This window comes from Pygocentrus nattereri, chromosome 3 (genome assembly GCF_015220715.1).
Source record: "Pygocentrus nattereri isolate fPygNat1 chromosome 3, fPygNat1.pri, whole genome shotgun sequence".
NCBI classification, from domain to species: Eukaryota; Metazoa; Chordata; class Actinopteri; order Characiformes; family Serrasalmidae; genus Pygocentrus; species Pygocentrus nattereri.
The window spans coordinates 13,495,758-13,512,615 of record NC_051213.1 but is presented as its reverse complement, the minus strand read 5'-3'; the positions used below and the strand labels follow the sequence as shown (position 1 = coordinate 13,512,615).

At 43.4% G+C, this 16,858-nt stretch overlaps 1 protein-coding gene across 2 annotated transcripts in view; it reads right to left on the bottom strand.

The window, feature by feature from the left end:
- nrp1a (neuropilin 1a) overlaps positions 1-9,763 on the bottom strand; it is an 80,298-nt gene extending 70,535 nt beyond the window's left edge. Inside the window, exons 1-2 of one of the 2 annotated variants that reach the window (XM_017704370.2) lie at positions 9,114-9,763; positions 7,385-7,559 (exon numbers count right to left, since the gene is read on the bottom strand). In XM_017704370.2, the coding sequence (XP_017559859.1) occupies positions 7,385-7,559; positions 9,114-9,183 (245 nt within the window). In that variant the 5' untranslated portion in view covers positions 9,184-9,763. The remainder of the gene's footprint in view (positions 1-7,384; positions 7,560-9,113) is intronic. The other variant, XM_017704359.2, reaches the window with a different exon arrangement.
- Positions 9,764-16,858: the final 7,095 nt, after the last annotated feature.

Sequence of the window (16,858 nt, the reverse complement as noted above, 5' to 3'; positions counted from 1 at the left end):
AGAAGGCCTGGTGAAGAGCTAATCCTGAACCTACAGATCTAGACTTAAGTTCAGAGATTAGCTTGTTGTTCTTTCATCATGTCATTCTGTTAAGCTCTTTCTGAGGAGACTCAGAGGGATTGGAAATCAAATGAGCAGCAGGAATCTCTCAGCTGGGCCGGCTTTAACCCCGGGACGGGAAACAGCCACATTGAGAAGTTTGTTCTGGGCGGAAAGCTTGAAGAGCTCTGGGTGGCCTGTGCCAAAAACGCTGCCTAGAAGCCCTGGCATTTCTTTAGCTAGCTTAGCGGAGTTTTCAGGAGGAGATCTGCGACTGTCTGCTGTGCCGCCGGAGCAGAGCGGATTTGTACCCTGTTTTATCAGCGACTGTTCTAACCTTAAATTTACCAGTGTCCTCCTGTTCATTTCATTCCTTCATCATGCTCATCTCAAATTAATTCCCAACTCTGTTTCTCTACTTTTCCACTTTCTGCTCAGTTCTCTTCTTAATTTTTGCCCTCCACCTGCTCCATCACTCGTTTCTCCGGCAGCAGTTTTTATGCCCTCAATTGTTCCCTTCTTTATCAATTCCTTTTTTTTCCACAAATATTCTCTGTCTCTTAACACTTTCCACTTTTCCTTATCCACACACAGCGCACCCCCACCCCCAACCCCCACTCTACACCCGCCTCTCTCCTTCCTCTTCTCCGGCTCACAGATCCGCTCATGCTGAGCAGTGAAGTGGCAGGGAGAGAGAGCGAGAAAGAGAGAGAGAGAGAGAGACAGACAGAGAGAGAGAAGGCATGAATCAAGCCAGTGACAGAGCAGCAGGGTGGACGGCAGATGTCGCAGACAGAGAGAGCTTTTCAATCAGCCTGTCCTTCCAACACACGGCCAAGGTGAAGCACTTCACCGTTAGCTACCCCCTCATCCAGACACACACACACGCAGTGCACTTTAATCCTTCTCATTAACCAGATGACTTTAGAACCTCTGACTCAGTGTCACACTTGAAGGTGAGATAGGTGGGGGGGTGGGGACTGGAGGGGATGCAGGGGTGTAAATCCCACTTGATTTAATGCATCATGAAATTTTACATCTCCTCATGGTCCAACTTTTTGGAATGATTCAGAATTACTTTTAAAAACATTCTGAATATTGATGTAACTTTTTCTTATTTATGTATTCATTTATTTAAGTTCACATTAAATTTGTAACAAATCATTTTTATGTGTTAGCTTGAGGCCATTTTATGATGAGTAAAGTTAAGTGTGCCAGTTTTATTTATTTATTTATGTTTTGTATTATTGTGTTACAAGCGATTGATTAAAAAATTAAACACAATTCAACATTTTTTACCAATTCACTATTTCAAAACATTTTATGTGTTTGACTTGTGGTTTAGCTTAACAGCTCTGGTTCCTTCTACATTGCTTAATGTTTTTTAAACTATAGCCTTTAAACGTGTAATTCCTCCCTAAATTGGAGCTGCACGACATGAATTTAGTCATAAATGCACTAATTCCAGGTTCTTCTATTGTAACAAACCTGACACTGTAACAATAGAAGACCTCTTTTTGGTGCTATATAGAACTCAGTTCAAAAACAGTTCTATACAGAACCATCTACAGCATATTCTCCATCAGTCTAAAGAACTCTTTCATGACGCAAAGAACCTATGAATCATGGATGTTCGTGGTTCTATATAGAACCATTGTCTTTGCTAAAGGACTCTTGAAGAACCATCATTTTTGAGTGTGTATATAGAATCACATTTTAAGTAGACTCTTTAAAAACAAATGTGGTTCTCCAATATTGAAAAGAGACATTTACACATACTAAGCACCATTAATGCATTCAAATGGTTGTACAAGTTACCATGGTTATAATTATATAACCCTTGGCTTTACTAAAAAAACAATGAAGAACCACTTTTTACAGGTGTACTTACTACTGTGCTTACATTATTGAATATTATTCATGATAAGTAAGTATTGAACGGCTATCAGCAGACTGAGGCATTTTCACATACAGAGTGAGAGAGATTAAGACAGAGGGAGAGCAAGAGAGAGACTGAGAGGGAAAGAGGGGGGGATTGTACTTGCCCTTTTCAATTCAACAGAACACATGACTTCCCACAAAACAACATTGTGTGCAAGTCTAGTTTGGGGACTTCCCCTGCTCAGCTGTTTTTGTGTGCTAGCAAGTTCAAGAGTGTGTGTGTGTGTGTGTGTGTGTGTGTGTGTGTGTGTGTGTGTGTGTGTGTGTGTGTGTGTGTGTGTGTGCATATGTGTTGCAAAACACTGCAGCCAGAATTCACTGAGACACACAGCATAAATCTGATTTGGGACCAATGGAGAGAAATAAACAGCTTCCAAACACTCCAAATTGCCCAGAGCCCTGCCAAACGTCCACAACGTAATGGGCTGCTTTCGTCCCACACAATCGAATTTAAGCCACCCAACACTTCAGCTTCACGCCGTGCACTGCCTGTTATCAGAACAAACAACTCTGGCAGTTCTTCGGGAGGCCACTTTCAGCCGCTGCACCTGTTTTAGACCTGTTAAACAGGACGGAAGCCGCTCCCCTGGCCCTGCCAGCCACCCTGGAACAGCCTGGCCAGTCATGCCGCTGTGTTTGATCTCTCAGCCTGCCAAAGGCTTCTCTGACACTTTTGCATAAGCAGACACAGAGCTATAAGTATCCGGAACAGTCTGTGTCAGTCCAGTCCTCCTCCGCGGGCCCCGAGGTCAGAGCATTCCCTGTTTTTAAAAAGCCCCGTCAGCACCAGATGAAAGAGGTTCACTGCATTCCTCCCTTCTTAATGTCCACCTTCCATGACAACGGCTGATGAATGAACGTGCCGTCCAGCTTTCTCCACGTTTGCCGGGGCTGCTGAAGGGCATGAGAGGCGAAAGCAGACGGTGCATGATATATTGTTTGTTAATCATTATCTTGATATTGGCCTTTGCAATACTAATAGCACCAAAGGCTAAAAATGTAAATGATCCCTTTAAAATAATGTGCTATGATTAGTGCGGGGCAGTAGTGGTAAAAATCAATATCTCAATACTTTTTGACCGAATTAATAAACTTAACCTCTTGTCCAGGGGTCACAGAGCTTTATGGCACTTAGCCATGGTGCCACTCAGTGGGGGAGAAGAGACACACAGGCCTCATGCCCTGCAGGAGCTCACACAAACAGTGCATAAAGAGTCTACCTTGGGGTTTAAAGTGCTATGGGACACCAAAGGGAATACTTACAATGTACACTTCTCATCTTGTTCAGACACACATATTTATTTACATATGTGTCCCTTATGTATTACATATGTAGGTATCTATGTGTAGTATAAATGTATGTTCTATATATTGGTACCTTGCTTTCGCTCTATTATATATAAATAATGTGCACACACACATATAGATACACATGAATACAAACAAAACCCTTCAAAACTCTCTTTACAGATGATTCAGGGGGTCTTTACCCTACAGCTAAATAAAACAGCAACCTGTGGCCTGAATCTCATTCAGCGTGCTCAATCTACATTTACCAGGCCTACGTAAATCAAAGCTGCACTATAGTAAGAGCAGCTCCTCTGCTTACCAGCTGCACCTCCAGCCTCCACTACAGCACTCCAACCCTGTTACAGGATGTGCATTGTGCGTTAGCCCAGAGGAGTGTGTTTGCTTTCCCAGCAGGGTGTGTGCTGCTCTGCAGGACAAGCCAGCGGGACAGTGAGGAGGCAGAGTCTCGGGGACAGGGGAGAGGCTGCACTCTGAGGCCTAGGGTTTCTACTGAGCCATAGGGGGCTCAAGCACTTCTGAAACACTGAGAGGCCCAGCGGCATTTTATGACTTCTCCCAGACCTACAATGGGCTTTTCTTAACCATTCATTCCCTGAATATTACTACTGCAAACTACATTCTCTCTCCCACACACATACACAACTGAGAGCTCTACTGACAGTCCTATGTTCTCAGGCAAGCAAACAACCAAATGAATCAAGCTCCGAAGAACAGAACTTTTGCCCAATTTCTCCTTTCTTCACTGTTTCCCCCAGTTCCTTAAAAGTTTTTAACCTGATTTCTGTAGCATATAGTTGACTGCCATGGACAATAATGTTCCTGAAAAGAAAACCTGTTGACTTAAAGGCCCATTTAATGGAAAACTTAATTTTTGTGACTTCTTTGATTGATTTAGAATGGAAATAATACATTTTTTAAAATTATATTTCACTCCCCACCCATACAGCCCATTTATGGAAGTTAAGCTACAAAAACATAGCTTTGAACAGACTTTTTGATGTCACAGAATACAACAAATTTACATATAATCTACCTTTTCAGCCTACAGTACAGTTTAGCTCCACTCATTCATGCTAAAGTTAGGTATGTTTCAGACTGCTTTAAGAATGAGGCACAATAAATGACAGCCTTAAGGGTAAAGTAACCATAAAACAACCTGTTTAATTGTATGGCATAAAGAGCAATAGAAAATTATCATGTTAAAATTAATAATGATTGGTTTTGGTGTATAACACAACCATCTAAACTGGACCTACTAGGATTTGGGCCCTTTGAAGGTCACTCATCATAGAAGGCATGAGACAGACACATAAGCACCTGCCCATTGGCGTCTATTATTATCATCTATGTTTCCAGTCAGGGAGCTTTCTGGTCTTATACTAAGTATAGGAGACATGTCAAAACTATTGCTCATGGTAACTGAGTGTATGCTCCCATTGCAGCATTCAGAGATTAGGTTAAAGAATGCTGGAGTACTCCTTTAAAAGCAGGTAACTAACAGTCTGAAAAGGACGTGTTGTGTTTGTGTTTGGTCAGCAAATCTGAACACATCAATGATTCATGATGCTGTCAGAGGGGATCTCCTATCTTGCAGAATGCTGCTTTGACACAGCATACGCAAAAAGAAACTACAACCGCACAATGTGCCAAGCGCAGAGCCTTAGAGAAACTCAGCCAGCTTTAAGAGATGCGCTGCGTGTGCCAAGAGGTATTTCTGAGTCCAACACTGAACGCCTCGATCTGACAGAAGCAGCAAAGCTGTCTCCCATATTCTCTGAACGCTCAAGCTAGCACTGTTCTGCTGTTTGCATTCAAACTAGGCCCTTCTTGGGGAAAAACAAAGTTTTAGCAGTTTTAGCAATGTACAGACATGCTCACAACCATATGAGTGTGCATGTTTATAGACTTCTCCAGCAGACAACTCTCAGAAGAGGGAGAGCTGAACACATGCAGAGCTCCTAGAAGCACCTCAGGAGAAACCTGCTCGCCCTGGTTGAAGTGTGGGAGGCAGTGAAAGGACTCTAGTTCAAATATTTGTCTTGACAGGGTCAGCTTTCTCCTAAGACTTCATGGGCGTGCAACCTGAAAGCCTTTAGAAAAGACAAGAAATGCAAACACAGTCCAAAAAAGCCCATCCTTGAAAATCACTTAGGGCCTTATCCAGTCATAGAGTTCACAATCTTTCTTCTTCTATTTCTGCTCTTTCTCTCTTAGTTTCATGTTTCTTACCAACACACATTATAGTAAAGAAAAAGCATTGGCTTTTTTTCCACCAGCAGCTTCTTGTTTGCTTTGTTGATAACGGACATGTCAGAAACATGGAGAACATGTGTGCTCCATTTGCCGCTAATTAGATTGCCAGTGGCTTATTGAAGCGGTCTCTGTAGCTTCCATCTGATAAGGAGGCCATTTCGGACATCAACAGTTTCCATCATGCAAGAGCCCTTAATGTGTGCCCAGCAAGAGTTGAGAAAATACGCCCTAATCTGCAGACACCAGACCCTCCAAACAGATGTCCATCTCCACTCTAAATCAAATTAGCAGACAACATATATCTCCGTCTGTGCCTCTGCTAAGTTTTCACCAATCACTAAGAGGGGAAAAATGAAGCAAATTCAAAGCCCACGTCAGTCCTCCACAGCTACTACAAATGACGGCTTAAGGAGGAGAGATTATCAAGAGGAACCAAAACCCAATTACATTTTGGTCTCGCCTTGAGATTGAAATGTAAACTGCAGATTGTTTGAGGATGGCAAAAGGTACTCTAGAATAGCCAGGGGTTTGAGTTCTCCTCTTCTTCACTTAAAATCATGGTCAAGGCAAGTTTTGGGCACTGTGGTGGGCTGATTAGATTTCACAGATGTCTTTTCAGGTTAGCTCTTAGAATATCCTTTAATACTGTGGTTTACAATCCGTGACCGCTCAAACGGGCAAATTGCACGCTGGCCTCCCTCCAAGCATAATAAGGGTACTTGGCAGTGGGGCATGTAAAGCAATATCTTCAATATCCACTAACAAATGAAGGGGCAATAAACAAAATGATGCGCATGCATTTTAAGCCGGAATATAGAAAAGTATCACATTTGGTAACACAGGAAATGCGCAAATTCATTCAATGGTTTGCAGCGAATGGCCTGAAATGGCTCAAGGCATTGTGTTCAACTGCGAAAAAAAAGATGGCTTATTTCCACCAAACCAAGCCAGGGAATGGATTTCTTTTTCTGCTTACAGCCTCGGGCACTAATTCTTTCACTCAGCATTTTTAAACAGAGGAAACTCGTTCCTAGATAATTTCATTAGGGGGCCAAGCATGGTGTGCACACCATGTGTCCATCCACATCTACTCGATCTATATGAGTAGCTCCCATTTGAAGACTATGTGAGGGAAACTTGAGCCACCAGAAGAAACGGACCCCTTTTGTGCAGACAGCACTGGGTCATCTGAAGCTGTAAATCTCTGTGGGTTTACAGGGCTGTAAAGAGGTGAAGCAACTGATAAACGGAGCCACTAATACGAGACTTTCTGTGAACACAAAAGGGCTCGGGGCGGAAGACTATCTGGGTGGAGAGGATAGTGTAACAGAGACATGCACACGGCGACAGTCCACCGACAACATTCTCCAAACCCTCTGGCACAAACAAAGGAAGCAGACGGGCCAGAGCAGAGAGAGAGGGAGAGAGGGAGAGAGAGAGAGAGAGAGAGAGAGAGAGAGAGAGAGAGAGAGAGAGAGAGAGAGAGAGAGAGAGGTGCACCAACTCACATTACAGATAGTGTTCAGATAATCCACCCCACACCAAACTACACAACAGGTCAACTCCTGAATCACAGTGTGATACCACAAATCGACAGGTCTGTATCTGCCAAGCTCAAAACACCTTTTCATGCAGCTTTTCCACAGGAGACCTAATGGCATCTAGACGTGCATATCGACAGTAGAAAGCAAAAAAAAAAGAACTCATTCAACACCACGTCATGAACCCGGGTTAACACTTAGAGCCAAGCTGTATGAAGCACGGCTGTGGCCCGAGCCTGGCTGAACATACGGCGTTGGTGCGCTAGGAGGCGCTCGTGCACGCGGGAACGGCAACTCACTTGCAGTCGCGGTCCTCCAGGTCGAAGTGAGGGTTGAAGTTGATGAGGATCCGCTGGTGGGCTCCCGGCGCCGTGATCACCCACACACACTTCTGCGAGGGGTAGTATGAAAGTGGGTAGCCGGGGGAGGTCAGGTAGTTGGCGCTCGTGATCCTGATGTTCTCGCCACATTTATCTGAAGTGACAGCCCACGCGACACACACACACACACACACACACACGGAGCAAATGGAAGCTGGTGAGAGCACGTGGGGGAAAATATAACAAATATAACCTATTTATAGAACATAGTCAGACGAATCTAAAAAAGTTGGGGTAGTTACAGTCCACGCGCTAGAAGTTTTACAAAGAGTGACTTTCGGCTCGCGCGTCTTTTCCTTCTTTTTGTGACTCGCTGTGTATTTTTGTATAGCCTAATATTCGTTCTGTAATCAGGCCGCTGATGATGAAGCGTAAAGCTTCTTATTTCACGCGTTTCTTACGGGATCTCAAAGAACAAAGCGCCTTCAGTGAGTTTGTAGAGAAACTACAGAGCTCCACTGTTAGAAATAAAACTTCTGTGCAGGTACATCTTTTATTCCTCAAGGTACAAACAATGCAAATGTACTTTCAAAGATGCAGTAGTTGTTTAATGTTTCAGTGAAAAGTACGTATTTGTACCTTTTTCATAACCTAATGTCTTAAACCAGAGCAGTAAAATAAAACAAGCCTGGAGACGAGACGGGGTGTGTGGACTCGGCAAAGCATAGAACGTGTCATTTTAATGGACTCTGGTGCAATTATGTTTCCTAACTAAATGTACTGAGATGTACCCTTGACGGTACCACCCCAGGGACGAGAGGGGTACTGCCCCAGTGACAGTACAGGACCCTTATTTCTGAGCTCGCACAGACCCCTCGAACTTAATCAGAGAGTTTGTGAGGGCGGACAGACAGGGTTGCAGTCTAAATAATAATAAAGGCCATTCAAGAAATCTCTTTAATACGTCACACACTGGCTCCTCACTCCATACAGAACTTTATCATCATATGCCACTGTTTACGGCATGTGCGAGGCGAATATTTACCTTCACTGTTATTTTGTAGAGAGCTTCGGTTTGCTAAATTCACACTTCTACATCCCAGTCACTGAAAGTTTTCCAGCTCCGTTTCTCACCTTAAGCGCCCTCAGCAAAGTTGGCATTTTAACCCTAATATGAGGAGTAAAGTTAGTGGATAAATCCACTCAGCAGATGCTCTGCTCATGTAAGCGCGGGAAAACGATGATTTTAACTGATAAAAACCCACTTTTAAAAGCAGCTCTGACATAGAAGCGAGCAGATATAACCTCGCGAGTGATGTTTACAAATGAAAAGCTGTTGGCGTTAAAGAAGCAGGTCTAGTGGTTTAAGCGCCTGAGAATGGCTGTTCTGTTTTTCAGCCTATAATAAATAAGAAATAGGACATGCTGTATGAGATCAGAACCCGTGGCAGCGCGGCGCTGCATTTCTCTCCCTCTGTGGTCGAGCAGGTGGTCAGAGCTGGCCTGAGCCTGAGCACGGACTTTCTCATACTACTGGTTTCCTATTCTCCAGCGTCTTACCCGAATTTTCGGTTCCACTTTAAGTAGTACAAGTTACATTCTGACGCCCAGCATTTAAGGTGGAACGGGAAATTCGAGCTTACCCTTTCTTAAAAATCCCCTTACCCGCTGTAGGTGCTCTGATGTCAGAGGTTAGCAGTGTACTCACCGTTTTTGAAAGCCCTCACGATCACCAAGACTCCCGGTAAGAGCACCAGCGCTAATCCACAACAACGCATCCTCGGTTCGCTTACGGCGAGTCAGAGCTGGACCAAACACTGTCCCCCAAAAACGAACAAAAAACCAAAATCTCCCAGTGGTATTCCTCTTCACTCTTCGCCGTTTTAGCCGAGACCAAAAAAGAGTAAAAAAAAAGTAGAAAAATAAAAACTGCCCCTTCCGCAGGGGTCGTGTGAGTGGGCGCAGTGCGAGCGTGTGTTTCAGGTTTCTCTCATTTCTTTCTCATCCTGCCGTTCAGCTCCTCTCTGCATTCGCTCCATCCAGCCGAGCTCCTCTCTCCAGCGTCGGGGCTGCCATGTCCCTCACACACACACATACACACTCACTCACACAGCCTGGTGAGGAAATAAACATACAAACACACAGATAAAACAAAATAAGTCTCGATCCGGCTGCGCTTAATCCTCCACAGTAGAGCCAGAGAGAGAGAGGGGGGGGGAGCGTGGGAGAGGAGGAGGGAGATGAAGCTCCACCGCGCTCCTGTTGGAGAATGAGTGTGTGAGAGAGTGAGCGCTGTTTAAGACTCGCGGTGTGGCAGCAGAGACAGAGACAGACGGACAGAGATGTAGTGAAAATTCAGCAGAGAGCGGAAACTTAAACAGGGAGACCCCCAAACAAAACCAGACCCCCCCAACAAAACTACTGCACTCACTCACACCCAGCCCTGTTGCACTCTCTCTCTCTCTCTCTCTCTCTCTCTCTCTCTCTCACACACACACACACACACACACACACACACACTCGCTCTCCGTTTACCTCGCTTCTCTGTCCGCCTCTCTCTCTCTCTCTCTCTCTCTCTCTCTCTCTCTCTCTCTCCGTGTTCTTCTGTCACTTTCCCTCGTCTTCTTTTTCTGTTTCTCTTTCTCTCGCTTTCTCTCCTCAGTTCTTTCTGTTTATATCATCCTTTCCTTTTCATTCGCTTATCATTCCTTTATTCGCTTCGCTTTCTCCCTCTCTCACACACTCACTCGTTTGCTTCGTTTCTCTATCTGTTTCTTCTCTCTCTCTCTCTCTCTCTCTCTCTCTCTCTCTCTCTCTCTCTCTCTCTGCTTGCTCTTCCGGCCTCTCTCTATCACTTTCCCTCGTCTCCGTCTCACTTTTCCCATCTCTCTCTCTCTCTCTCTCTCTCTCTCTCTCTCTCTCTCTCTCTCTCTGGACGCTGTTTTCGTGCCAACAGTCTTGACCACCGCGCGTGCGAGAGAAATGTCTCTGCCAGCTCTGAAAGCTAATCCCTCCGGCTCGTCCGAGGACTTTTAACGCAGCGATGGTCGGATTAGACCCGAACAGCGAGGAGAGAGTGGCACGCCGGCGAACCCCGCGCAGCAGAGGCTGTGAGGAGCTGCGCGCCGCTCGTGTTAGCGTGTGTAGACGCGGCGGTGAGCGCCGGTCTGTGTGAGGGTCAGGGAGTCGCAGCGCGGGAAGTAGCTGTTAAAACACGTGCAGACGGCAGATTGTTTGGCTGCAGTTTTAACGCTAACGTTTCATGCGCGTTTGCATTGGCGGTTAGTCGTAACCGCAGCGAGTCGGGAGCAGATCTGAGACTCGGATACAGCCACTCAGACTCGATTAGACTAAACGACGCGCGAGCGTTTCCCTCCTCGCTACGTCCCTCCTGCACTTTCACTCCATCACACCACTGCATGTGAACGCGAAGCTGCTGGACGCCACAAAACACCAACACTGAGCAGCGCTCACCGCTGAATTTTGTCCACAAAAAGTGCCACTAAATCGCTCCACACTTGCCTTCTAAATCCAGAGAGTAAATCCAGTGAGGAGGCTCTGCTGCTTCTGTGATGAAGGCTGTATAATCCACAGCGCTCCGCGTGCTGAGTGGCTCTCCTCCGCGAGAGCACGCGCTGCTCCAGCATCAGACTGAGCAGTGCCAGGTGTCTCTTCCCACGACCACTCAGTCTTTATCAACTTCCTACACATCCATCAGTGGAGGGTCGGTGGGCTCTGCCCAGAGAGAGAGAGAGAGAGACAGAGAGAGAGAGAGAGAGAGAGAGAGAGAGACCTCACGGCTGACTGAGACAAATATGAGAATATAAGCGTCCTCACTGTTTGGAGATGCTAGACGTGGACACGATTGACTATTGCTGCGATTATTATTATTATTATTATTATTATTATTATTATTATTGCAATCAGGCTTTTTCTACAAGTGAGTTGTGGGAATGAGATTCACATCTGTTGTCTGTAGCCAGGCTGTCTCGCCCCACCTGTAATACATCAGGCCACGCCCACTAGTACAATGATTGGCTAATCGTAATCCCGCCTCCTACGATAAGATTGGCTAGAGGTTCGTTCTCAGCAACATCTGCCCAAGGGGAGGGATTACGACTAGCCAATTGCATCTTAGTAAGCGAGATAAGGCCAGCCAATCGCAGCGCAGGGGGCGTGTCTGGTTGGAATGCGGGTGGGGAAAAACGGACGCTCGTCTGTTGCGCGTCTCTAATGACTCTGCGATGTTGAACGGGATGGAAGTGTGTATCAAATAAGGACTCACAACCCGAGCGAATCGTAAATAGTTATTTGAACTATTTGGACGTCACGTCACGTTGAAAAGTCGTAGCCGATGTTCTGTAAAATGCTGCAGATGCTGCTGTTCAGCAGGCTGGCTAGAGAAGGAGGGATAATATGGCACTGGTCAGTGTTCAGCCTTGCATTTGCTAACTGTCTGCCGGGCAGTGAGCTGGGACTGACAAATCAATGATGTGGCCGGCGTCTCAGTCCAGACAGCAGAGGAGCGCGTGCGTGTCTGAACCTGTAAATGCACATTGTTTGCGCATTTACAGCCCAAATCATCTGCACCCCGAGCTGCTTTTTAGTTTTTACTCTCCGTAAGTGACAGACGGTAGGGTAACAGCTCAACCTCTCTTAACTGCCAGCACGAGAGAGAGGGAGAGCGAGAGAGGGCGAGAGAGAGGGGTTCCTCCTGCAGGTGGAGTCCTGCTCGAGTGGATAGACAGGGTCAGTCTGCACTCCTCGGACTGAGTTTCCTGTAGTCACACACAGTGCAGCCATCCACTAGGCTTTCAACAAAGTACGAAACATTCCAAACACATTTTATTAAAGATGATGTTAGTTTCCACTTAATCTATAAAATTTGTGGACTATGTCCAAAAAGGAACGTGACGGTTTAACTGATGATACAGGTCGTCACTGTGCAAAAACCCCAAATATCTCCAAAATAGTAACTTTAGAGAAAAAGGCAAAACCACTCTTACCTTTCAATGTAAGTTAATGTAAAGGGGTTTATTTCAGGTGGTTTTAGAGCATTTCTATTGGCCCATTCATCATGCACAATGTAAAGGACAGCTGACGTGTGGAAATGACGTAGAAAAATAAAGATCAATGAAAATGGACATACACACATCACAAATGGAGACGTTTTTCTTTGGACAGCGATGAGATGTAAATACTTCTGAATTAAAAGCTTCACTTTAAATCCTACTGTGCTGAAGTACAAAGCCAAACCAACAACAGCAACAACCTCACCTCCCAATTAACTGTTCACTGTACAGTTCAACAACAATATATAATAATAATTATAATACATATAATAATATATATATTATAATTATAATATATATATATAATAATTATAAAATATATATATAAAAAATAACAATATAATAATAATAATAATAATAATAATAATAATACACTCACAAATATACTTTTTTATTCTCACAGCTCTAAGAACATTAGATGTACTTGTTTATTTGCTTCAACTCAAATTATAATATTCATTCATTCATTCATTCATTCATTCATTCATTCATTCAGTGAATTAAGACATAATTTAATTAATAAGTGAAATTCTTTACATTTACAGCATTTAGCAGATGCTTTTATCCAGACTAACATGCAAAAGTGCTATGTTAACCACTCTAAGAATATATAGTAACTAGAACAAAGTCCAAAGTGCCTTAGACAGCTCAGGCACTGCCAGAAACAAAAGCTAGTCCTGATGAGATTCACTCAATGTTTGGAGACAGAGAGGGACCCAGGGATTCCTTCACTTACTCATTTATTTGACGAAAGAAGAAATGTCTAGATTCATTCATTCATTCATTCATTCATCTATTAAAAAGCCTATATTTTGAAAACTATATTTCTTTCACTATTTTTCTTAAATAGAAGACTTTAATGTAGTACACATTGCTACTTTTTAATTGCTAAAACATACTATTTACCTGCAGTCATACAGCTGGTATATAAGAATTAACAGACAGGTTTGAATTCATTGTTTCTGTGTTGTCATCAAAACCAGTACATTTACTCATATCTGCCTAGTCAGGCTTCAGTACTTTAGTCCACCCATTCATAATGAAGTTAGAAGGAGTATTTCAGCCCAGACTGCTTTTTGAATGAGGCCTAATGCAGGACAGCCAATCAGAACATAGCTCATTTACATGCATCATTATAAATAGACTTCAGGGAAAAAAAAAACAAACAAAAAAACAAATAGAATAAAAATGTGATATATGGGACGTTTAATTCGTGAATTCTTTAATTTAGTGAAGGAGGAAATATCTGTTTAGATTCACTCACTCACTCACTCGTTCACTCGCTCGCTGGCTCGCTCACTCACTCTCTCGCTTATGCTTACATTTGTTTATTCATTCACTCACTCATTCATTCATTCATTTAAGAAATTAAGAAACTGCTTACATTTCTTCCTTCCTCCCTTCCTTCCATTAAACTGAATGAATGAAGCAGATATTCCTAAAATCAAATAAAATCTAATTTATTTGTATGGTGCAGCTTCACAGAATTCCAGTAAAGATAAAGTTTTATCATGAAATGTAAAAAACCCCAGGTGAGCAAGCCAGGGGCAACAGTGGCAAGGAAAAACTTCCTCAGGGCTGAGGAAGAAACCTTGGGAAGAACCAAGGCTCACAAGGGGGGACCCATCCTCCTCTGGTCAAACTACCTACAAAGTTATTGACAAAAAAAAGGACCCTAAACATCACATAGTTGGTGTACTTTAAATGTTTGAGTGAATGACAGAATGAATTGTCCACCTTCTTTAATCTAGAATGAAGAGCAGTTATTGTAAAAGTCTCCCTCTGTAAGCTTGTGGTGCTAATCACTGTAATGAAAAGTGCTTATCAGGGATTTAAGTGAAGAAAGAGTTTCTGGTTTGTGGTTGATGTTTCACTGGGGTATCTGACCTCTCGGGTTATCTGTTACTGTCTCTACATGCAGCCAGTCCACGTCGCTGACCTTTGTGTTCCTGCACAGAGGAAATACAAAAGCTTTAGTCAGCAGTCAGCATGTGCTCATCAGGGACTTGTCTGGAGAACTCAAAAGATATGATGATCAGATCTACCTCTGCTGTGCCTGCTTTTCAAAGGCCTGTTTTCAATTTACAACTGGCTGGGCAGATGCTCCTCTCAGAGAGTGTTAAATGCACTGAAAGAGGGGCAAAAACATGACCCCATAAATCACAAAGGATAAAACTTCAATCAGGATAAAACTCAGACTTCACACAAATGAAGAGCCAGGCCCACCACACGCATTTACTTTGATGTGATTGGGAAGAGCACTTCAATTTAAAAGTCTCCATCGCAACCCAGTAATGAAATGTTTCCTGAACAAAGGAACACATCAGTTTATGACCAATCACTATTGGTAATTACACTCGCTTTGCAGATAGGCCGTTAAAGAGAGAGAGAGAGAGAGAGAGAGAGAAAGAAACAGAGAGAGAGAGAGGGAGAGAGTGAGAGAGTGTGTTGGTATAGGCTTTTCCATCAGGGTCTGGTAGTAGAGGGATGTCTCTTGAGGGTAATATGAACCTGGAACAATAGGACTGAGTAATTTCACAAGGTCTACCGCAGCCATATCTGAAATGACGGTGATTGTGCAGGAACAATGCGCAGCCCATTTAAAGGATTTGTTCCTTCGTATCCTGAGTAATCTTTAATACATTCCTGTGGAATAATTAGCTGCGAACAAAAGCGCTTCGTGCCACTGAGAGCCGTCCTGTTGATTTTGTTAATTCGCCTTTTCTTTCATTTCGCAAAGTTACCACCCAAAAAGCAAAGCAGATGGCAATTCATTTAACGCAAACCTTCCATATAAATTCACATTTATTTATTAATTAACTGCATGGTTTTGTTCTTCTTTAAAACGTCTGTCCATGTACCAGACATCCAGAGTGACTCAATAAAAGTCATATTTCCAGCTTCTCCAAAATGACAGGGTGGTGGATGCCAGTCTTGAGCTCATGTTTAAATTACCGAGGCTGAACAGAGATGGTTTGTTTATTTTTGAGATTTCAGGCCATTATTGCTAATAAAATAGTATTTACCATGGAGAGCCTTTAATGTCCGTTAACATCTTGGTTTAAATGACATCATACCAAAGCTAATATATATGAGTGACAGGTACTATGGACCATCACAAAAAATGGCAATATCTCAAAGATTGGCTTGTGTGTTTCCATAAATGTACAGAATTCCCTCTAATCATCCTGTAAATCTCCCAGCTATTTATACAGAGCCACAAGCTGCTCACTGCTTCACAACACTCTTTATTTGTCACAGAACATCATCTTCTTTTGCAGGACAATTTTTTCCAATGTGCTTTAAGCTGATCAAGTATAAACAGTCATGTTAAAGAAAGAGCTTTTTTCCTTGCAGCGCTGTCAGCTTGTGTGTTTCTGAACCTGTACATGATGGAGTCATATAAATACAATTCAGCTCCAAATAGACAACTAATAATAAAAGATATAGGACAAACTGGACATTTATCATGTTTGATGTTTTGCAGCTTTGTGGTTAATTAACCGGAACCGGAATGGGATTGGAACATCAGTGCTCTATTTTAAAGGAAAGAGGAAGGAAATCGAGGAGGCTAGAGTGCTGTTTCATTTTAAGAAACAGGTTTTACACTTCCATGCTCACACTGAAATGCTCTGTAGAAGCTGTTACTTTGTCAGAAAAAAGCTGGAGAACAGGCGTAATTCTCCTTAACACCCATGACTGCCATCTGTAATTATCTGCCCTAAAAACACTTTCACACTTTCACTTCATGGATGGCATGAGTACACGCCTTAACAGACATATATGTGTATATGTATATATATATATTTCCAAAAGTATTCCCTCACCATCTAAATCATTGAATTCCGGTGTTCCAATCACCGCCGTGGCCTCAGGTGTATAAAACCAAGCCTATTATTATGGTATTATAACAAAGAGGAAGTGATTGGGAATGACAGAACTCAGCCACAGAGTGGTAGGCCACATAAAATGACAAAGCGGTGTCAGTGGATGCTGAGGTGCATAGTGTGCAGAGGTCGCCAACTTTCTGCAGTCAATTGCTACAGACCTCCAAACTTCATGTGGCCTTCAGATTAGCTCAGGAACAGTGCATAGAGAGCTTCATGGAATGGATTTCCATGGCCGAATAGCTGCATCCAAGCCTTACATCACTAAGTGCAGTGCAGAGCATTGAATGCAGTGGTGTAAAGCTCACTCTAGAGTCCACTGGAGCAGTGGAGATGTGTTCTCTGGAGTGAGGAATCACACTTCCTCGTCTGGCAATCCGATGGGTGAGTCTGGGTTTGGCAGTTGCCAGGAGAACTGTACTTGTCTGATTGTATTGTGCCAAGTGTAAAGTTTGGTAGAGGGGGGATTATGGTGTGGGGTTGTCTTTCAGGAG